The sequence below is a fragment of the Jaculus jaculus genome, chromosome 14 (genome assembly GCF_020740685.1).
Source record: "Jaculus jaculus isolate mJacJac1 chromosome 14, mJacJac1.mat.Y.cur, whole genome shotgun sequence".
Lineage (NCBI taxonomy): Eukaryota > Metazoa > Chordata > Mammalia > Rodentia > Dipodidae > Jaculus > Jaculus jaculus.
Genome location: NC_059115.1, coordinates 18,682,628 through 18,700,030, shown reverse-complemented (window position 1 = coordinate 18,700,030; position 17,403 = coordinate 18,682,628). Strand labels below are relative to the sequence as shown.

The following is a 17,403-nucleotide window of genomic DNA, read 5'->3' as shown; positions in this document are numbered from 1 at the left end:
TGAAATTACACACAGTGGGTGCATAGCACAAGGCTCAGCTGACAGAAAATGTGGTCAGCAGTGGCCATAACAAAAGCATCAGAAAAGCCTGGCATAGTGGCACACACCTTTAATCCCAGCACTTGGGAGGCAGAGGTAGGACTGCTGTGAGTTCAGGGCCAACCAGAGACTACATAGTGAGTTAACAGGTCAGCCTGGACTAGAGTAAAAACCTATGTTGAAAAATGAAAAAAAAAAAAAAATGAAGAAGGAGGTGTGTACTGGGAGATGGTGCAGTCGCTCCTCCTGAGGAACCCCTCCCCATCCTGAGGAACTACTTCCTAACACAGGGATGAGAAGAACCTGCTGGGCACTGGTCTTGCCGTGGGGTGATGTGGGTATTTGGGGCTCTTGTCTAGGGTCATTGGGCATGACAGCCCTTCTGTCCCCACCAGGATTCCAAGGATGGGCGGCTGTTCAATGAGCAGAACTTCTTCCAGCGGGCTGCCAAGCCTCTGCAAGGTATCCCACAGGGAGGCGGGAGGTGTGGGAGCTATGGATACAGCTTGCTTCCCACAGACAGCTTCTGTTGTGTGGCCACGGTGGGGACCAGAGGCTCCAGTTTATATCCCACCTGTGCCCCAAGGACAGATGGAGCTAGCCTGGGCCAGCTCTTCAGAGATAAGTGGTATACTTAAGAAACACTGCAAGCTGGATGCTGCACACAGCCCGCATCACAGATTGAATTATGACAGATTTCAGACAAACCGGTTACATTCAAAACAAGTGAAACACAGGAAAAACACCTTGTTTCCCAGTTGTTCTCATACCTGCTCTGTGGCAAGCACTGGGAGGCGGGGAAACACTGCCCTGTGGCGGTCTGCACTGCTCTCCAGCCCCCTCTCCCTCATGTCCTTGCTGGCTTGAAATTGGCCTGGTAAGAATTCACACCACAGACGTGGCCCACCTACCAGCCTCACGGTTCTCCCCTGAACACCAGCTGTTGGCCTAGTCTCAGTCCACCACGCATCTTGTTCCATCCCCAACAACCCTAGAAGACAGACAGGACAAATTTTAGTACCTCCAGGGTCCACATAGGACTTTGCTGCTCTTGTTAGCTCTGCATGTGAACCCAGAGGGAGCTCTGTTGCACAACTTTGAATGTGCCTTCTTGAAGTCACCTACAGACAAGGGTTACTGTACCCACCATACCCCCACTGCTTCCCACTGTCACCCACCCACAAAGGGGAATGCTGGGCCTGGCCTAAGTGCAGGCTGCTATTCCCATGGGCCTGGGTCCCACAGTGCTGACCCGAGACCCCACCCCCGCAGTGAACACGTGGAAGAAGCAGCACAAGACCCCACTTTTGTCCATCCCCACCTGCATTGGCTTTGGCATTCACCAGGACAAGTACAGGTGAGCCTCCCCTCATGGGCCCTATGCTTCTGCTGCGTAGTGTGGACTTTCCAGGGAGACGTACAAGTTGCCTTCCTACAGATGGGACAGCGCCAGAGATGACTAGGGTAAGTCCAGCTTGTTGAGCAAATGAGTCCTTCCACCTCCTCTCCCTATTTTATTTTGCTTTTTGTTTTGTCCAGGTAGTGTCTCTAGCCCACACTGACCTAGAAATCACTCTGTAGTACCAGGCTTGCCTTGAACTCACAGCAATCCTCCTACCTCTGCCCCCCAAATGCTGGGGTTAAAGGTGTGCACCACCATGCCTGGCTTAATTTTAAAATTTTTATTTTTGTGCAATTGTGTATATATGGATGTGACAGGGTGTCTTGCCATTGTAAACAGACATCAGATGTGTGTGCCACTTTTTGTATCTGGCTTATGTGCTTGCTTGGGAATTGAACCTAGGCCAGCAGTCTTTGCAAGCAAGTGCCTTTTCCCACTGGGTCATTGTCTGGCCCCTTTAATTGGCATGTATTCATTGTATGTGGTCCTGGGTTGTATAGGAGTGAGCAAGTTCTACTCAGAGTCACTTCTAGACTGGTGAGTGGCTTTAGGTGGGCAGTTGGTCCAACAAAGACCCATCACCCTTCTCTATGTTTTCCTCTTAGCTGTGGGCAGCAGACAAGGAGTGTTAAGCAACAGACATCCAGGGTTACTGGCATCTAAGTTTCCTTGCTTGAGGAAAAACCAGGAGACAGGACCTAGGAAGAGAGAAAAACTCTCTCTCCCTACCTTTCCCATAGTAGTGTTAGAGGTCACAGGAAAGGTGGTGAGACAGTGAGACAAAGACCAGGAAATGTACATTTACAGATTTAGCTGAAAGCCAGTTATTAAAGCAGAGAGGTTTTTCTCTAGGAGCTGAATGCCTCCTCAGGTGCCATGGCTCCCATGGGTGATGCATTGTCATCACAGCATGAAATGCCCTGGACAAGATCTAATCCTTAGGATTCCCAGTTATTTAGAATAACATATTCCCAGGAGAAATGTGAGTATCTCAGTGTCTACCTGTGTGGTATAGAGTTTAGATTGGGGGATGTAGATTGGTGGTAGAGCACTTGCATCCACTAGGGAGGGCCTGGACATGTGGCTTAGTACTGTCTAGGATCCACAGTGAGGGCCGGGGGCGTGGCTCAGAGGTAGAGCTCCTGTCTAGAATCCACAGTGAGGGCTGGGGGAGTGGCTCAGAGGTAGAGCTCCTACCTAGAATCCACAGTGAGGGCAGGGGTGTGGCTCAGAGGTGGAGCTCCTGCCTAGAATCCACTATGAGGGGCTGGGGGCATGGTTCAGTGGTAGAGCTCCTGGCTAACATGTACAAGGTCCTAGGGTCCATCTCCATAATTGGGGGGAATAAAGCTGAGCAGGATAGTTTAGTCTCAGGCACATAGTTTAGTCTCAGTATTTGTCAGACTGAGGCAGGAGGATTACTGCAGATTTGAGGCCAGCCAGTGCTACATAGGGAAATGTTGTCTCAAAACAACAGTGAAAGGATTTGTCAGGCATATAGCTTCTGATCTTGGCTCAGTCACCAGCTGGAGTCTCTGCTTAGTTAACAAGGAAAAGAGTGAGTTGTGACAGGATGCCAGATCCCAAAGTCCCATTTCTTTCACATCTTCTTGTATTGTGCTAGGGAGTGTCTGGGACCGTGGAACCACTGATTAGTCACATACTTCCATCCTTTCCCTGAATCTGAGATCAGCTGCCTCCTAGCCTGTCAAACCTGTTAGTGTCACAAGTCCCAGGGCCTGGTGCTCCTGTCACACCCCCTCAGTGCCCACATCCGCTCCCCCAAGTCCCCACCTCCCACAGTTCCCATGTCTTCCAGGTTCTTGGTGTTCCCCAGTCTGGGGAGGAGTCTCCAATCAGCCCTGGATGACAGTCCAAAGCATGTGCTATCAGAGAGGTGTGTGCTCCAGGTGGCCTACCGGCTGGTGCGTACCTAAAGCTGCTGTACTCGTGTGGGTTTGACCCTTCAGATCCTACCTTCTGGCTATGCAGTTGACTCATCTACAGGTCCAGCCCCTCTGCTTCGACGCATGAGACTTGAACACTAGTGGTTCAGGCAGGCAGTGGTGACAACCAGAGTGATAAGCTTGCAGGGGTCCAGCCTGGAAGGAAGGGCGTGGGTCATGGTTTCTGAGCCTATATGCACAGAGTGAATGGGAGACAGAAAGGTGCTGAGTGGGAGAGCTGTATCAATGTGTGGGAAGAAAATATTCCAGGCCAAGGATTGGAGTTCATAGGCCAGAGAGAGAGGGTACTGGTAGTCAGTTGCACTTGGAATAGCAATGCCCCTTGTTCTGATGGAGTATGAGAGGACCCCATTCTAGTAGCTAGAGAGATGGAAGTGCCAAAGCAGTGACATGTTAGCCAGGCCAGCTGAAGGTCGCTATGCTCAGAAGCAATGGGATGGAAGGTTTGTGTGGTGATGGCAGCGGTGACCACATTACACAAGGCTGCAGACACTAGGTGAGAAGCAAGACTCACCTGAGGATTCTGGGGAACCATGGGGAGAATAGGCAGGTGAGGGACAGAAACCCTCGTGGCTGTGTGGAGTTTGGCTGGAATGGTGAGAATGGAGACAGGAAAAGGGTCTGTGTGTGAGAGGATGAGGCCCAAAGAGCGTTCTGGGTCAGACAAGGGGGAGCCTGCAGAAGTAGAACCAGTGGGACTTGATGGACACTTGAGCCTGGAGTTGAAGAGAGGCTTGGGGGATATATATGTACACAGCCAGTAAAAACTCACTCAAGACCAGGCTTGGTGGTGCATACTTTTAATCCCAGCACTTGGGAAGCTGAGTGTGGTGGCACACGCTTTTAATCCCAACGCTTGGGAGGCAGAGGTAGGAGGATCACCATGAGTTTGAGGCCACTCTGAGACTATATTGTGAATTCCAGGTTAGTCTGGGCTTGAGTGGTACCCTACCTTGAAACAACAAAACAAAACAATAAAAACTTACTCAAAGAGACTGTCAGAACAGTCTGGAGCCCACTGGGAAAATCAGAGCTGAAGGTAAATACATACATTGTTGGAGGCTAGGAGATGGCTCAGTCATTATAGTGCCTGCCACTCATGTATAAAGACCTGAGTTCAGATCGCAGCACCCTGGCAAAAGCCAGGCATGGTGGTACACACCTGTAACCTAGTGCTGGGTAGGCAGAGACAGGAGGTTCCGTCAGGCTTGCTGGCCATCCAATATACCTGAATTAGTGAGCTCCAGGTTCAGTGAGAAAACCTGTTCCAAAAAAGAAGATTGTGGGCTGGAGAGATGGCTTAGCAGGTAAGGCGTTGGCCTGCAAAGCTAAAGAACCTCTGCTTGATTCCCCAGGATCCATATAAGCCAGATGCACAAGGTAGCACATGTATCTGGAGTTTGTTTGCAGTGGCTGGAAGCCTTGGCGTGCCCATTCTCTCTGTCAAATAAATAAATAAATACAGACCTCTGGCCTCTACATACATGTGCACACAAATACACATACAGGAACTCCATTAAAAAATTGTTGGGCTGCAGATGTCATTCAGTAATAGGGCTCCTGTATAGGATCCCCAGAGAAGGCCTGGGGGTTGGCTCAACAGTAGAGCACTTGTACAATTCACAATGAGGGGCTGGGGTGTGGCTTGGTGGTAGAGCTCCTGACTCAAATCCACAGTGAGTGGGATAGAGGTGTGACTAAGTGGTAGAGCACCTGCCTAGCATGGACAGTCTCCCATATATGTACATGTGTATGTATGTATGTGTGTGTGTATGGGTACAACTTAACTAAATTTGTTTCTTCTCTCTTGGAGAAATAAGCAGCAATGGGCAGAGCTATTTCTGCCGAGGGACATTAAGTCACCCTCTTCTTTCTGTCCTGAATTTGCAGTCAGCTAAGGCACAGGAGGCATATGGAAAGCTCGCTGGAGCCATGGTCTGTGTGCCATCACAGAGGCCATTCTAACACTGCTCCACACCCAGGCGGGCTGAACCTACCAGTCATAGGCAGTGCCGTCCAAACTCAGGGAGACAGCTGTGTCATGGTTCTGTGCCAGGCACACACTCTCAGAAGCACCTGCTTCCTTCTCCCCCCAGCTGGATGCCCTGGAGTTCCTCCATGAGAATGAGTATGTTCATGGCAATCTGACAGCTGAGAATGTCTTTGTGAATCCAGAGGATCTAAGCCAGGTGAGAGCCAACCCCAACCAACACATGCATGTGTGAGCATGTGTGCGTGCATACACACATATCTGGGCCCACTGAACCCCAAACTCCATTTATTTCACAGTATTTATTGCAAACAAAGGACTCATGATCACTGTATAAACAGGACATTTCACTAAGTAAGAGATTATGTGCTTTGAAAAATGGGCATAGGGCTGGAGAGAAGGCTTAGCAGTTAAGGTACTTGCCTGCAAAGCCTCAGGACCCATGTTCAGTCTTGCTCCAGATCCCATGTAAGCCAGACACACAAAGGGGGGGTCTAAGTGCAAGGTCACACATGTGCAGTAGGTGGTGCAAGCATATGGAGTTTGATTACAGTGGCTGAAACCCTGGCATGCCAATTCTGTTTCTCTATTAAAAAAATGGGCATATAGCCGGCGTGGTGGCGCACGCCTTTAATCCCAGCACTCGGGAGGCAGAGATGGGAGAATTGCCATGAGTTTGAGGTCATGAGGCTCCATAGTGAATTCCAGGTCAGCCTGGGCTAGAGTGAGACCCTACCTCGAAAAACCAAGAAAAAAAAAATGGGCATAGGAATCCTTAGAAAAATAAATCTGGGATTTAGTTATATATGCCAAGATACTTGACCTTCCTAATTATCACAGAAATGGCAACTAAAATAAGATAGTCTTTTCCTCCTTTGGAGGGACAGTTAAGATGGGTAAGAGCTGGCTGTGGTGGTTCATGCCTACACTGTCAGCATGGAGGTGGCCAGGGGAGGAGCACCACTTCAAGGGTGTCCTTATCTTCATGGTGAGTTCCAGACCAGTTACATGAGACCTGGTCAAAAAACAATAAAGGATAATATATCCGGGCATACATCTTTTTTTAAGGCCAAGTCTTACTCTAGCCCAAGCTGATCTGGAATTTATTCTGTAGCCCCAGGCTGGCCCAAAAACTTACATTAATGATCTTACCTCAGCCTCTGGAGTTTTGGGACTAAAGGCACATGCTTCCATGCCAGGCTTTGGATGTATACTTTTTTTCTTTGAAGTAGGGGTCTCACTCTAGCCCAGGCTGACCTGGAATTCACTGTGTAGTCCCAGGGTGGCCTCAAATTTATGGTGATCCTCCTACCTCTTCCTCCTGAGTGCTGGGATTAAAAGTGTGTACCACCATGCCTGGCTGGGATTATGCGTTTAATTCCAGCACTCAGGAGGTTAAGGTAGGAGGATTGCTGAAAATTTGAGGCCAGCCTGGTCTACAGAGTGAGTTCCAGGTCAGCCTGGGCTAGAGTGATACCTAGGCTCAAAAAAAGAATTATATGTAATGGTGGTGAGGATATAAGAAAATGAGAATTCTTCATATCCTGCTGGAAATGTGAATTGGGCAATATATATTAGTTACTTCTCATTGCTGTGACAAAGCACTTGAAAAGATGCAGCTTAAGGGGGGAAGGCTTTATTTCAATTTACAGTTCCAAGGGATCCTGTCCATGATGGCAAGGAAGGCTGAAAGCAATGAATCTAGCTGACCTTGTATGCTCTGAAACCATGAGGCAGCACAAATCATTCCTTCTTTAAGATTGTTTATATCAGGTACATTGTCACAGTGATGAAAAACTGGTCAATGCAGTTTTCTATAATGATGGCTTGTCTCATCTGGTGAGTGCCGGTCTCTCAATTGACCCCCAGTCTGGCTTCTCCCCATGCCATAGCTGACCCTAGTGGGCTACGGTTTCACCTTCCGCTATTGCCCAAGTGGCAGACACGTGGCCTACACAGAAGGCAGCAGGAGTCCACATGAGGGGGACCTGGAGTTCATTAGCATGGACCTGCACAAAGGATGCGGTGAGATGACACTTTTTCTAGTGGGTAGCTCTATAGGCCTTAGCTGTGGGCAGCAGACACTGGACACATGAGGGCCATGAGGGTGCCACAGTGGGGACTAGGAACCACAGACATCATCCTGTGTGCTGTGGACTGTGGTGGTGGTGGAGAGAGGAGTGTTCAGCCCCATTGACAGTGAGCAGCTGGAGACATGAATCTCTTGTTCCAGTGGGTTGGATTCATGATCTGGTGTAGTCTTGGAAGAAAAGCATTGTATTACCATTCTCTGGGAAAGACAGTTGCAGAGGTGTACGCTGTCCACAGGTGAAGCATAAGGCCTCTGCAGTGTCTTCAGAGTTACCTGCTGAACCCAGGAGAGGATCAGATTATCCAGGGGAAGTGTGCCGAGCAGGATAATGGCCCAACACAGGTTCCTTAAGTCTTGCCTCCCCTTTCTCTACAGTCTTTGCCTAGGTTGGCTTTGAATTCCCTCTGTAGCCAGGAATGACCTTGAACTCCTGATCCTTCTGCCTCCACACATGCCACCATGCCCAGTCTATGAAGTGATGGGAGTTGAACTCAGAACTTTGTGCATGCTAGACAAGGACCCTGCCAGCTGAGCCACAACCCCAGATCTCAAGATTGCTTTTGCAAAGTTCTGAATGTTGTATCTATCCACCTGCCTGTGCACACTTGCCAGACTGGGTCCCTAGTCAGGAGTGGTGCTGATGCTCTAACATCAGGCTCTGAAGGGTGGCACAGCCCCCATGTAGCACTTGTTGGGTTCTCACAAGGAGTTGTCTAAATGGGAGCCATAAGGAAAGTAAATCTTCATCATCCAGAATTCTCTGTACCCTGTTCTCTGCCTCTCTAGCAAGGAAATCACACTACCATTATCTCCCATTTAACTGTTTGGGGATGTCTGGATTATCAGGAAGTAAGATGGGTCTTGGTACAGGACACTGAGGAGTCACTGAGTAGGTGCATATGTGGAAGGTGAGTGGATGGGGGAGCAGGCTAGTGAAGCAGGAAAGGATGTTGAGTACCTGAGAGTGAGGGAGAGAGGTTGGAAAACCAGAAGTAATGTCTGAGGCATGGGTGATGATGGACAGTGCACTGGGGAAATGGGAGGGCACACGTGGGAGCATCCAGAATGAATGTCCACCTTTCCCCTCCCAGGGCCCTCCTGCCGCAGTGACCTCCAGATGCTGGGTTACTGTATGCTCAAGTGGCTGCATGGGTCCCTGCCATGGACACATTGCCTTCCCAACCCCGAGGATGTCATGAAGCAGAAACAGGAGTGAGTCTGGGGCTCTATAGAAACTAGCACTATCCCTGCCACCCTCACATGTCGGGGAGGGGATTAGAGCCAACAAGGAACTGGAAGAGGAGGAGGTGGCCTCCTGTGAGCCTTCTCCTGTGAGCCTCATTTTATGAGCACTCAAGTATAAGGTTGTGGAAGAATTAGGGGAGTTGGGCACAGTTTGCACAGGACCCCATGGTTGCACTCCTCACTTGTTCATGGGCAGGCGACAGTCTGACATCTGATATCAACACCCAGTGCCACCAGGGTTAGTTCCCTGACCCTTGCTCGTAAACCTCAGGTCTTGCCAGTTCTACTTTAAGTAGCACCAAGGGCAGCAGACAGCCACCAGAGAGGAAGCTTAAACAGAAATGTAGGGCTCAGTTCTAAGGACAGCAGGAAGTGCCGAGGAAGTAAATGTTCTGTGGATAAAGTGATTACTGTCCAAGGACAGCAGGACGGGTGGGCCATAGAATGGTTGCTGGTGCTTATGAATCAGCACCAAGGACAGCAAACGGGCTGGGCTTTCCGGGAAGAGCTGCCTGTGGATTCAGCACCAAGAGCTGGAAAGAGCAGTGGGGAGGTGCTACATTGTGGGTCTCAGCAGTGAGATGGGTGTGCTTCAGCACCAAGGACAGAGGATAGCGGGTCCTGGTGAGCCTTGAGTTTGCAGAGGTTGGTTTCAGGATCTGCAGTGGCTCAGACATCTAGGAAGGGCCATCTAGGAAGGTGATGGAGGTGACGATCCATCCATGAAGGGCTGAAGTCTAGAGATCAGAGCTTCAGGGAGCTCCAGGGATTGTCTGCAGAAGACCCTGGAGAGGATGAGGTATCTGGGAAAGTGTGTGGAGGAAAAATGGGCTTTTTCTAGTAAGTGGCAGCTGGACTGTTCTCGTTCCCACTTCTCTTGAGTGCTGTGGCTCTTGTTCACATTGAGCCCTGCTCTAACCTTGCCCAACCACTCTGTTTCTGGACCAGGCCCTCAGGAGGTCACACTAGTGGGCTGGTAGACAGTGGAAAGCTAGAGGGAGGCCAGACCTGTGGGCCAGCTACTCAGGATGCCAAAGAGGAGTCACAAGTTCAATGGACCAGGGGTTATGTTGACCTTTACCCCAAGCCCATCCTGCTATGACTCAGTGCAGTAACCAAAAGAAATGTCCATGAGGTGGCCGTGCTGTGACATGCAATATCTCCCTCAGGGACACCACACTTCAGTGTAGTCTTTCCATTCCTTCAACTGGCTTTTATTTTGCTTGCTGTTACTGTTTTATGTTATTGAGACATAGTCTCATATCATAGCCTAGGCTAGCCTGAAACTTGCTGAAGTCCTGCCTCAGCCTCTTGAGTGTTGGGATCATGCCTGGCTTTATAGATGGTGGAAGAGGAAAAGTTGGGTCCCCAGTCTCCTCCAGACAGACATGAAGAGGAGATGAGTTGGAGTCAGCTAACATGGATTCTCAGTTGGTTGTTATAACCCCACCTTCTGTCTGCTCACTACAAACAATGTCCTTTTCACTACTCAGTGATACCTTTGTGGAGTTTTTTTTTTTGCTTTAGTTTTTGTTTAGCAATTTTTAAGTTCCGACTGTGTATTTTCTTTCAAAATGACCATTGCCCCTAATACTGGCATGTTAACTAATATCACTGGACACAAGAAGCTGCCTTAGGTAGAAAGACTGCTTGAGTTCAAGGCCAGTCTAATTACATAGCAAAGCATTGTCTTAAAAAAAAAGAGGAATCTGTTGTGGTGGCATGCACCTTTAATCCCAGTACTCAGGAGGCAGAGGTAGGAGGATTGCTGTGAGTTTGAGGCCTGCCTGAGACTACAGAGTGAATTCCAGGTCAGTCTGAGCTACAGTGAGACCCTACCTCAAAAAAAACAAAATAATTAGTTAATTAAAATATATTTTATTTGTTAGATGTGCTAGCACATGTCTTTAATCCCAGCACTGGGGAGGCAGAGGTAGGAGGATCTCAAATAGGATCACTGAGACTTCGAGGCCAACCTGAGAATTCCAGGTCCATTGGGCTAGAGCAGGACCCTACCTTGGAAAACCAAAAAAGCATTATTTATATTTATTTATGAGAGAGAATGTGTGCACCAGGTCCTCTAACCACACCACTGCAGACGAACTTCAGATGGAGATGCCACTTCATGCATCTGGCTTTACATGGGTACTGGGGCATCAAACCTGGGTCAAGTGTCTTAACTACTGAACAATCTCACCAGGCCAGTATTTGTTTTAAAAAATAAATTATTTATTTGTGAGAGAATGTATGGGTATACCTAGCCTCCTGACACTTCAGATGAACACCATACGCATGAGCCACTTCACACCTGACTTTACATGGACACTAAGGGTACAACCTAGGCCACTAAGCTTTGCAAGCATGTACATTTAACTGTTAAGCTATCTCTCCAGCCCAGAGTATTTGTTAGTAAGGTGTCCTACAGCTATGAGCTGGAGATGGAGTTCAGGGGAAGAGTGAGTGCTTAGAAAGCATAAAGCCCTGCCAGCAAAAACTAAAAATAATAGATGGGCCTAGTGACTCCCCCCTGTCATTTCAGTGCTAGGAGGATCAGGAATTCAAGGCCATCTTTGGCTACATATCAAGTTTAAAGCCAGTTTGGGCTACATGAGACCCTGTCTAAAAAAAAAAAAAAAAAATTCCTAATAGGAGCTTGGCATGGTGGCTCACACCTTTTAATCTCAGCACTTGGAATATGAGGTAGGAGGCTTGCTGTGAGATCAAGGCCAGCCTGGGTAACTGAATTCCAGCTCATTCTGAATTAGTGTGAAACCCTGACTCCCAACCCCAGGAAAAAAGAATGACAAAAAGAAAGAAATAAGCCAGGTATGGGGCTTATATCTTTAATCCTAGCACTGGAGAGATGAAATAGAAGATCACTTAAGCTCAAGATCAGTTTAGGCTAGAGCAAAACTTTGACTAAAAAAAAAATCCTAATTATAACAATAGTAATTATACAGTAAGGTTACATATTACTTGGTTAATGAAAACATTGTGAGAAGAGGCTGCAGGAACATGCTGCCAAATCCTCTGAGAGTTATGGCTCTGGAGACACTATAATCAGTTTACACAGTGACACTAAGGAACAGAGAAGTACAGGGGATGACCAGAATCAGCTGTGGAGGTCCATGCACACAGAGGTCGTTTCATTTTAACAGTTTTTCTCCTTTCCCACATGCTTCTGTTTCCTCCAGGTACCTTGACAACCCGGAGCCCCTTGTGAGACTGTGTGGCTGCTGGGTCAAGGCCTCAGGTATCTTCTGAAGGGAGAGGACAGTGGGCCTCTGCTGGGATTGGGTGGTCTGGGTGCACCTCTTTACCCACATTGCTATCCGTCCTTGGAGCTTTCCAAATTGTATGTGTGGTTCCTTCCCACTGGGTCAAAACAAAACACTTCCAATGTCATAAATATCTCCAAACCATGCCAATATTTAAAAAACCTACATAAATAATATTTGGGGGTTGTTTGGTTTTGCTTTGTTGAAACAGGGTGTCATTCTAGCCCAGGCTGACCTGAAACTCAATCTGTAGCCTGAATTGGCCCCAAACTCATGGTGATCCTTATACTTCAGACCGCCGACTGCTGGGATTATAACACATGAACCACCATACCTGGCTTACTTTTTTCATTTTACACATGATTTTGTTTGTTTGTTTAGAGATAGGGTTCTTATAGCCCAGGCTAGCCTTGAACTCACTATGTAGCTGAGAATGACCCTGAACTCATGATCTTCCTGCCTGTACCTCCCACATACTGGAACTGCAGACATGAGCTGCCACACTCAACTACACTTGAGATTTTGGTGGAGTACTATTATGCAAATGAGAGTCCAACTTGCTTTTCTTCCCCATTGGTGTGTCATGGAGCTCTTCCATGCCAGTGCTGGTCGCGTGCTGTTAGCATTTTATTGACATAAAACACACATGCAGTCAGCATCTTAAACACAGATCGTGGCTCCTTAGTCAATCATGAAATCAATTTAGTGGGTCAAGATTAAGAGTTAGAAACATTTCCCTGTGGGCTAGAGAGGTGGCTCAGCAGTTAAGGTGCTTGCCTGCAAAGCCAAAGTACCAGGTTCCATTCCTCAGGACCCACATAAGCCAGATGCACAAGGTGGCACATGTGTCTGGAGTTTGCAGTGATTGGAGGCCCTAGAGTGCGCCTTCTTTCTCTCCCTCCCCCTCGTTTTCTCTCTCCTCTCAAATAAATAAAAGTATATATATGTATGTATATATGTATATGTATGCATATACGTGTGTATATATATGTGTGTGTGTGTATATATATTATCATTTTTTAATTTATTTATTAGATACAGAGGGACAGGCAGAGAGAGAGAGGAAGAGAGAATGGGTACACAAGGGCTTCTACCCTCTGCAAACGAACTCTAGATGCATTTGCCATGATGTACATCTGGCTTACATGGAACCTGGAAAATCAAACCTGGGTCCTTAGGCTTTGTAGGCAAGTGCCTTAACTGATAAGTCACCTCTTCAGCTCTAAAAATATTTTTAAAAAACCACTTCCTAGGCTTGGTGAGGTGGCAGATGCCTGTAGTCCCAGCATTTGGGAGGCAGAGATGGAGGATCTCTGTGAGTTCAAAACTACCCTGAGACTACATAGTGAATTCCAGGGGCCATCCTGGGATATATGTGAGACCTTACCTTGAAAAAAAATGAAAACAACAGCAATAAAAAACAAAAACAAGCGCTGGAGAGATGGCTCAGTGGTTAAGCGCTTGCCTGTGAAGCCTAAGGACTCTGGTTAGAGGCTCCATTCCCCAAGACCCACGTTAGCCAGATGCACAAGGGGCGCACATGTCTGGAGTTCGTTTGCAGTGGCTGGAGGCCCTGGCGCGCTCTTTCTTTCTCTCTCTCTGCCTCTTTCTTTCTCTGTCACTCTCAAGTAAAAAAATAAAATAAATAAAAAACAAAACAAAAACCACATTTCACTGATACTTTCCATGAGGACTGACTGAGGCCTTCATAACCCCACTGAAGAGGGTCCCTAGGGAAACAGAGTGTTACTATAGATATATGTTAAAACCCTTAAAAAGAGTTAATAACTATTGTGGAAGAGGTGGCAGAAAGAATGTAAGAGCTAAAGGAAGGGAAGGGCTGCTTACAATGCAACTGTCCAGACAGAAATTGCCCTGTTAATAAAAAATAAATAAATATACTTGTCTTGCAAAGAAAAAGAATTGATAACATTAAAAAGAACAAATGAACAATAAGTTCCAGCCACCATGGGTAATAAGGAACTGGGCATGGTGGCACACACCTTTAATCCCAGCACTCAGGAGGCAGAGGCAGGAGGATTGCCATGAGTTTGAGGTCACCCTGTGACTACATAGTGAATTCCAGGTCAGCCTGGGCTAGAGCAATTACCTTGAGCCCCCCCCCCCACGCCCCGCAAAAAAATAAAAGAAAAGAAAAGGAGGAACTGGGGAGACAGTTCAGTGTGCAGCCCCTGGGGGTAGGAGCCTGCCAGCCCTATTTTGGAGCTGCACACATAATTTTCCACACAGGCAAATGTCATCATCAGACTTGATGTAAAATAGTACAGATGAGTACTTCCTTTGGTGCTAGGCACCATGGCCAAGGTTGTGTCCACCGCTCAGTTCTCTCCTGTGCTGGGGGGTGTCTTGGCTACAGAGACTCTGCAGGAGTACCTGAAGGTGGTGATGGCCCTCAAGTATGAGGAGAAGCCACCCTACACCCTGCTGAGGAACAATCTAGGAGCCCTACTACAGGATCTGAGGGTGTCACCCTACGACCCCCTGGACCTGCAGATGGTGCCCTAGGCAGAATGCAGGTAAGGAGAATTTGTGGTCTTCACCCCTCACTCCCCACCTGGGTTCCATGTGGCTGCTGTGTACCCCTATGCCCACAGACTCTGGGTTTCTCCATGGGTGTTTGAAATGAGGAAGACAGCTGAAACTTAACTGGGCTTGGCTGTAAGAACGAGGTGAATGATCTGTGGTAACTAGAAAATTCTGAAGGAAGCTGGGCCTAGTGTCATATGCCTATAATCCTAGCACCAGGGAGGTAGAGGCAGGAGGATCAGGAGTTCAAGGGCAGTCGCTACAGTGTAAGTTCAAGACCAGCTTGTGCTACATGACACTCTGTCTCTCAAAAAAGCAGAAAACAAGACCAGACGTGGTGTGGTATGTGTCTGTAATCTTAGAACTTGGGATGTAGAGGCAGGAGAATCACCATGACTTTCAGGCCAGCCTGTTTTACAGAATAAGTTTAGGCCAGCCAGGGCTCCATGAAAGAAGACAGATAAATGGGGCAGTACCTAGGGGACCCATGCTGTGGAGTTGAGAGGAGATGGAGACCTGGAGTCAAAGTCAGGACCAAATTTATAACACAGAAAAGTCTAGTGTACCCAACACATGCTGAGGCCAATAGGATGACAGGAATTGACTATAGGTAGAGATATTATTTTTTAAATTATTACTATTATTTTCTTTAGTTTTTCAAGATAGGTTTTCACTCTAACCCAGGCTGACCTGGAATTCACTGTGTAGTCTCAAGGTGGCCTTGAACTCACAGTTATCCTCCTACCTCTGCCTCCCAAGTGCTGGACTTAAAGGTGTGTACCACCACAACTGGCTTTTTCTTTTTCTCTTTTTTGAGGTAGAGATTCACTCTAGCCTCTGCCAACCTGGAACTCACTCTGTAGCTTAGGCTGGCCTTATACTCATGACAATCCTTCTACCTAACCCTCCCTAGTTCTGTAAAGGTGCCTGAGTTAGGTGATTTTCAACCTTGATATTTAACAGCCCATTTCAGAGTATAGTAGGTACCTTCTCATTGTTGGCCAGAAAAAGTTTATGGAGAGAGCAGGAGTTTTTTCTGGCTCACAGTTATTTAAAAAATATTTTATTATTTATTCATTTATTTGTGAGAGAGAAGGAGAGAATGGGCACATCAGGGCCCCCAGTCACTGTAAACAAACTCCAGATGCCTGTGCCACCTTTTGCATCTGGCTTACATGGGTACTGGGGAATCAAACCTGGGTCCTTTGGCTTTGCAGGCAAGCACCTTAACCACTAAGCTATCTCTCTAGCCCAAGCCCCTGGCTCACAGTTTTGAGAGGAAGTTTCTTTCTAGTGGAGAAGCAGGAGCAGACAGGCAGGTGTCACATCTCCACATCAGCAGAGAGGGAGTAGAAAGTGAGATGAGTGTGACAGGTGGGTCTGGGCTGTCACCTCAGTGCCTGCCCCAGCCACACACCACCTCAGCAAGGCTTCATCCCCCAAAGACTCTGCCAACTGGGAATTAAGTGTGAGACTTAATGACAGACACGTTGGAGGTGCTCCTCATTCAAACGACCACAGAGAGTCATGGCCATTTCAGATCTGTTCACTCCCAAGAGGCCACCACTCAGCAGCAGCCCACACTGAATGCAGTTTCTGGAGAAGAATGGCTCGTCTCTGTTTTATGGTAGCTCCTTGCTATGACCCACCTGGCTCACAGCTCTTCCTCCCTGCCCACCTGTACCAGCCATACTTTTTCCACTCTTACTCTAGACCAGGCCAAGACCTTTGCCTCTACTGTTCCTAGGATCTAAAACACCATTTTGTGTGTGTGTGTGTGTGTGTGTGTGTGTGTGTGTGTGTGTGTGTGTGTGTTTGCTTGCTTGCTCATGACAGACTGTCATGTAGCCCCGGCTAGCTTTGAACTCACTATGTAGTTGATGAAAACCTTGATCTCCTGATCCTTCTGCCTCCACCTCCCCAGTGCTGGGATTATAGGCATATGCTACCATGTTCCAGTTTATGCAGTGCTGCGGATGGAACCTAGGACTTTGTGTATGCTAGGCAAGCACTTGCCCAGCTGAGCCACATCCCCAGCCCAATCCCCTTGTTCCCACACTGCTGTCTCACAATCCCTAGGCCCTCCAGAATCACCCCTGGAGGTGCCTTCCTCACTGCCAGCCGGTCCTCTCCTATCTTGTCACATGTCTTCTGGTGAGCCCTGGCTCCAGGCTGGAGGGAGGTGTGTTTTTTAAATTTTTACTTATTTCTTTATTAGACAGAGAAACAGAAAGTGTTTGGGCATGCCAGGACTTCTTGCCACTGCTATCATACTCCAGATGCATGTGCTATTTTGTGCATGTGGCTTTAGGTGGATCCTAGGAAATGGAAACCAGGCTTTGAGCTATGTAAGCAAGTGCCTTTAACCGCTGAGCCATCTCTCCTCTCCCGCTTACTCTTGCTCATGGTGTATCCCCAGTACCTAGCAGAGGCCTGGCAGGAAGTAGGGGTATGAAGTGTCTTCAGAGAGTGAACAGGATATTAACAGCCGTATTTATTGTTTTCCAGAACTTCTGAGTTGCAGCTTGAAATAGAGAAAGAAAAAAAAAAAAAAGAAGAATTGTGACTCGGCCTACTGTTTGATCACAGATAAGCTTCCAGAAAAATCCCTTGAATGTGCATTGCCACCATTTCTTCTTTAGACCATACCTGCCAGTCCCTGTCTTCAGGAAACTCAGAGAATTAGCTGTCGCCCTACTGTGGAGCCTTCCTTTCCTGTCACCTGCAGCAGCCACTGCGGTGTGGGTGGAGAAGAATCCCAGTCATGGGCAGGGGCCCGCTCAGGGCTGGACAGGGCCTTCCCACCACAAGCACCACTGTGGTAATAAACTGTTTCTGCTGGA

General features: G+C 47.8%; 1 protein-coding gene across 2 annotated transcripts in view; it reads left to right on the top strand.

Moving 5' to 3' along the window:
- The window catches only part of Vrk3 (VRK serine/threonine kinase 3), a 41,461-nt gene extending 24,058 nt beyond the window's left edge, over nucleotides 1-17,403 (top strand). For both annotated transcript variants that reach the window (XM_004672546.2, XM_045134532.1), the window contains exons 7-15: nucleotides 435-501; nucleotides 1,312-1,396; nucleotides 3,261-3,366; nucleotides 5,505-5,597; nucleotides 7,291-7,423; nucleotides 8,582-8,702; nucleotides 11,930-11,988; nucleotides 14,391-14,550; nucleotides 17,069-17,403. In XM_004672546.2, the coding sequence (XP_004672603.1) occupies nucleotides 435-501; nucleotides 1,312-1,396; nucleotides 3,261-3,366; nucleotides 5,505-5,597; nucleotides 7,291-7,423; nucleotides 8,582-8,702; nucleotides 11,930-11,988; nucleotides 14,391-14,539 (813 nt within the window). In that variant the 3' untranslated portion in view covers nucleotides 14,540-14,550; nucleotides 17,069-17,403. The remainder of the gene's footprint in view (nucleotides 1-434; nucleotides 502-1,311; nucleotides 1,397-3,260; nucleotides 3,367-5,504; nucleotides 5,598-7,290; nucleotides 7,424-8,581; nucleotides 8,703-11,929; nucleotides 11,989-14,390; nucleotides 14,551-17,068) is intronic.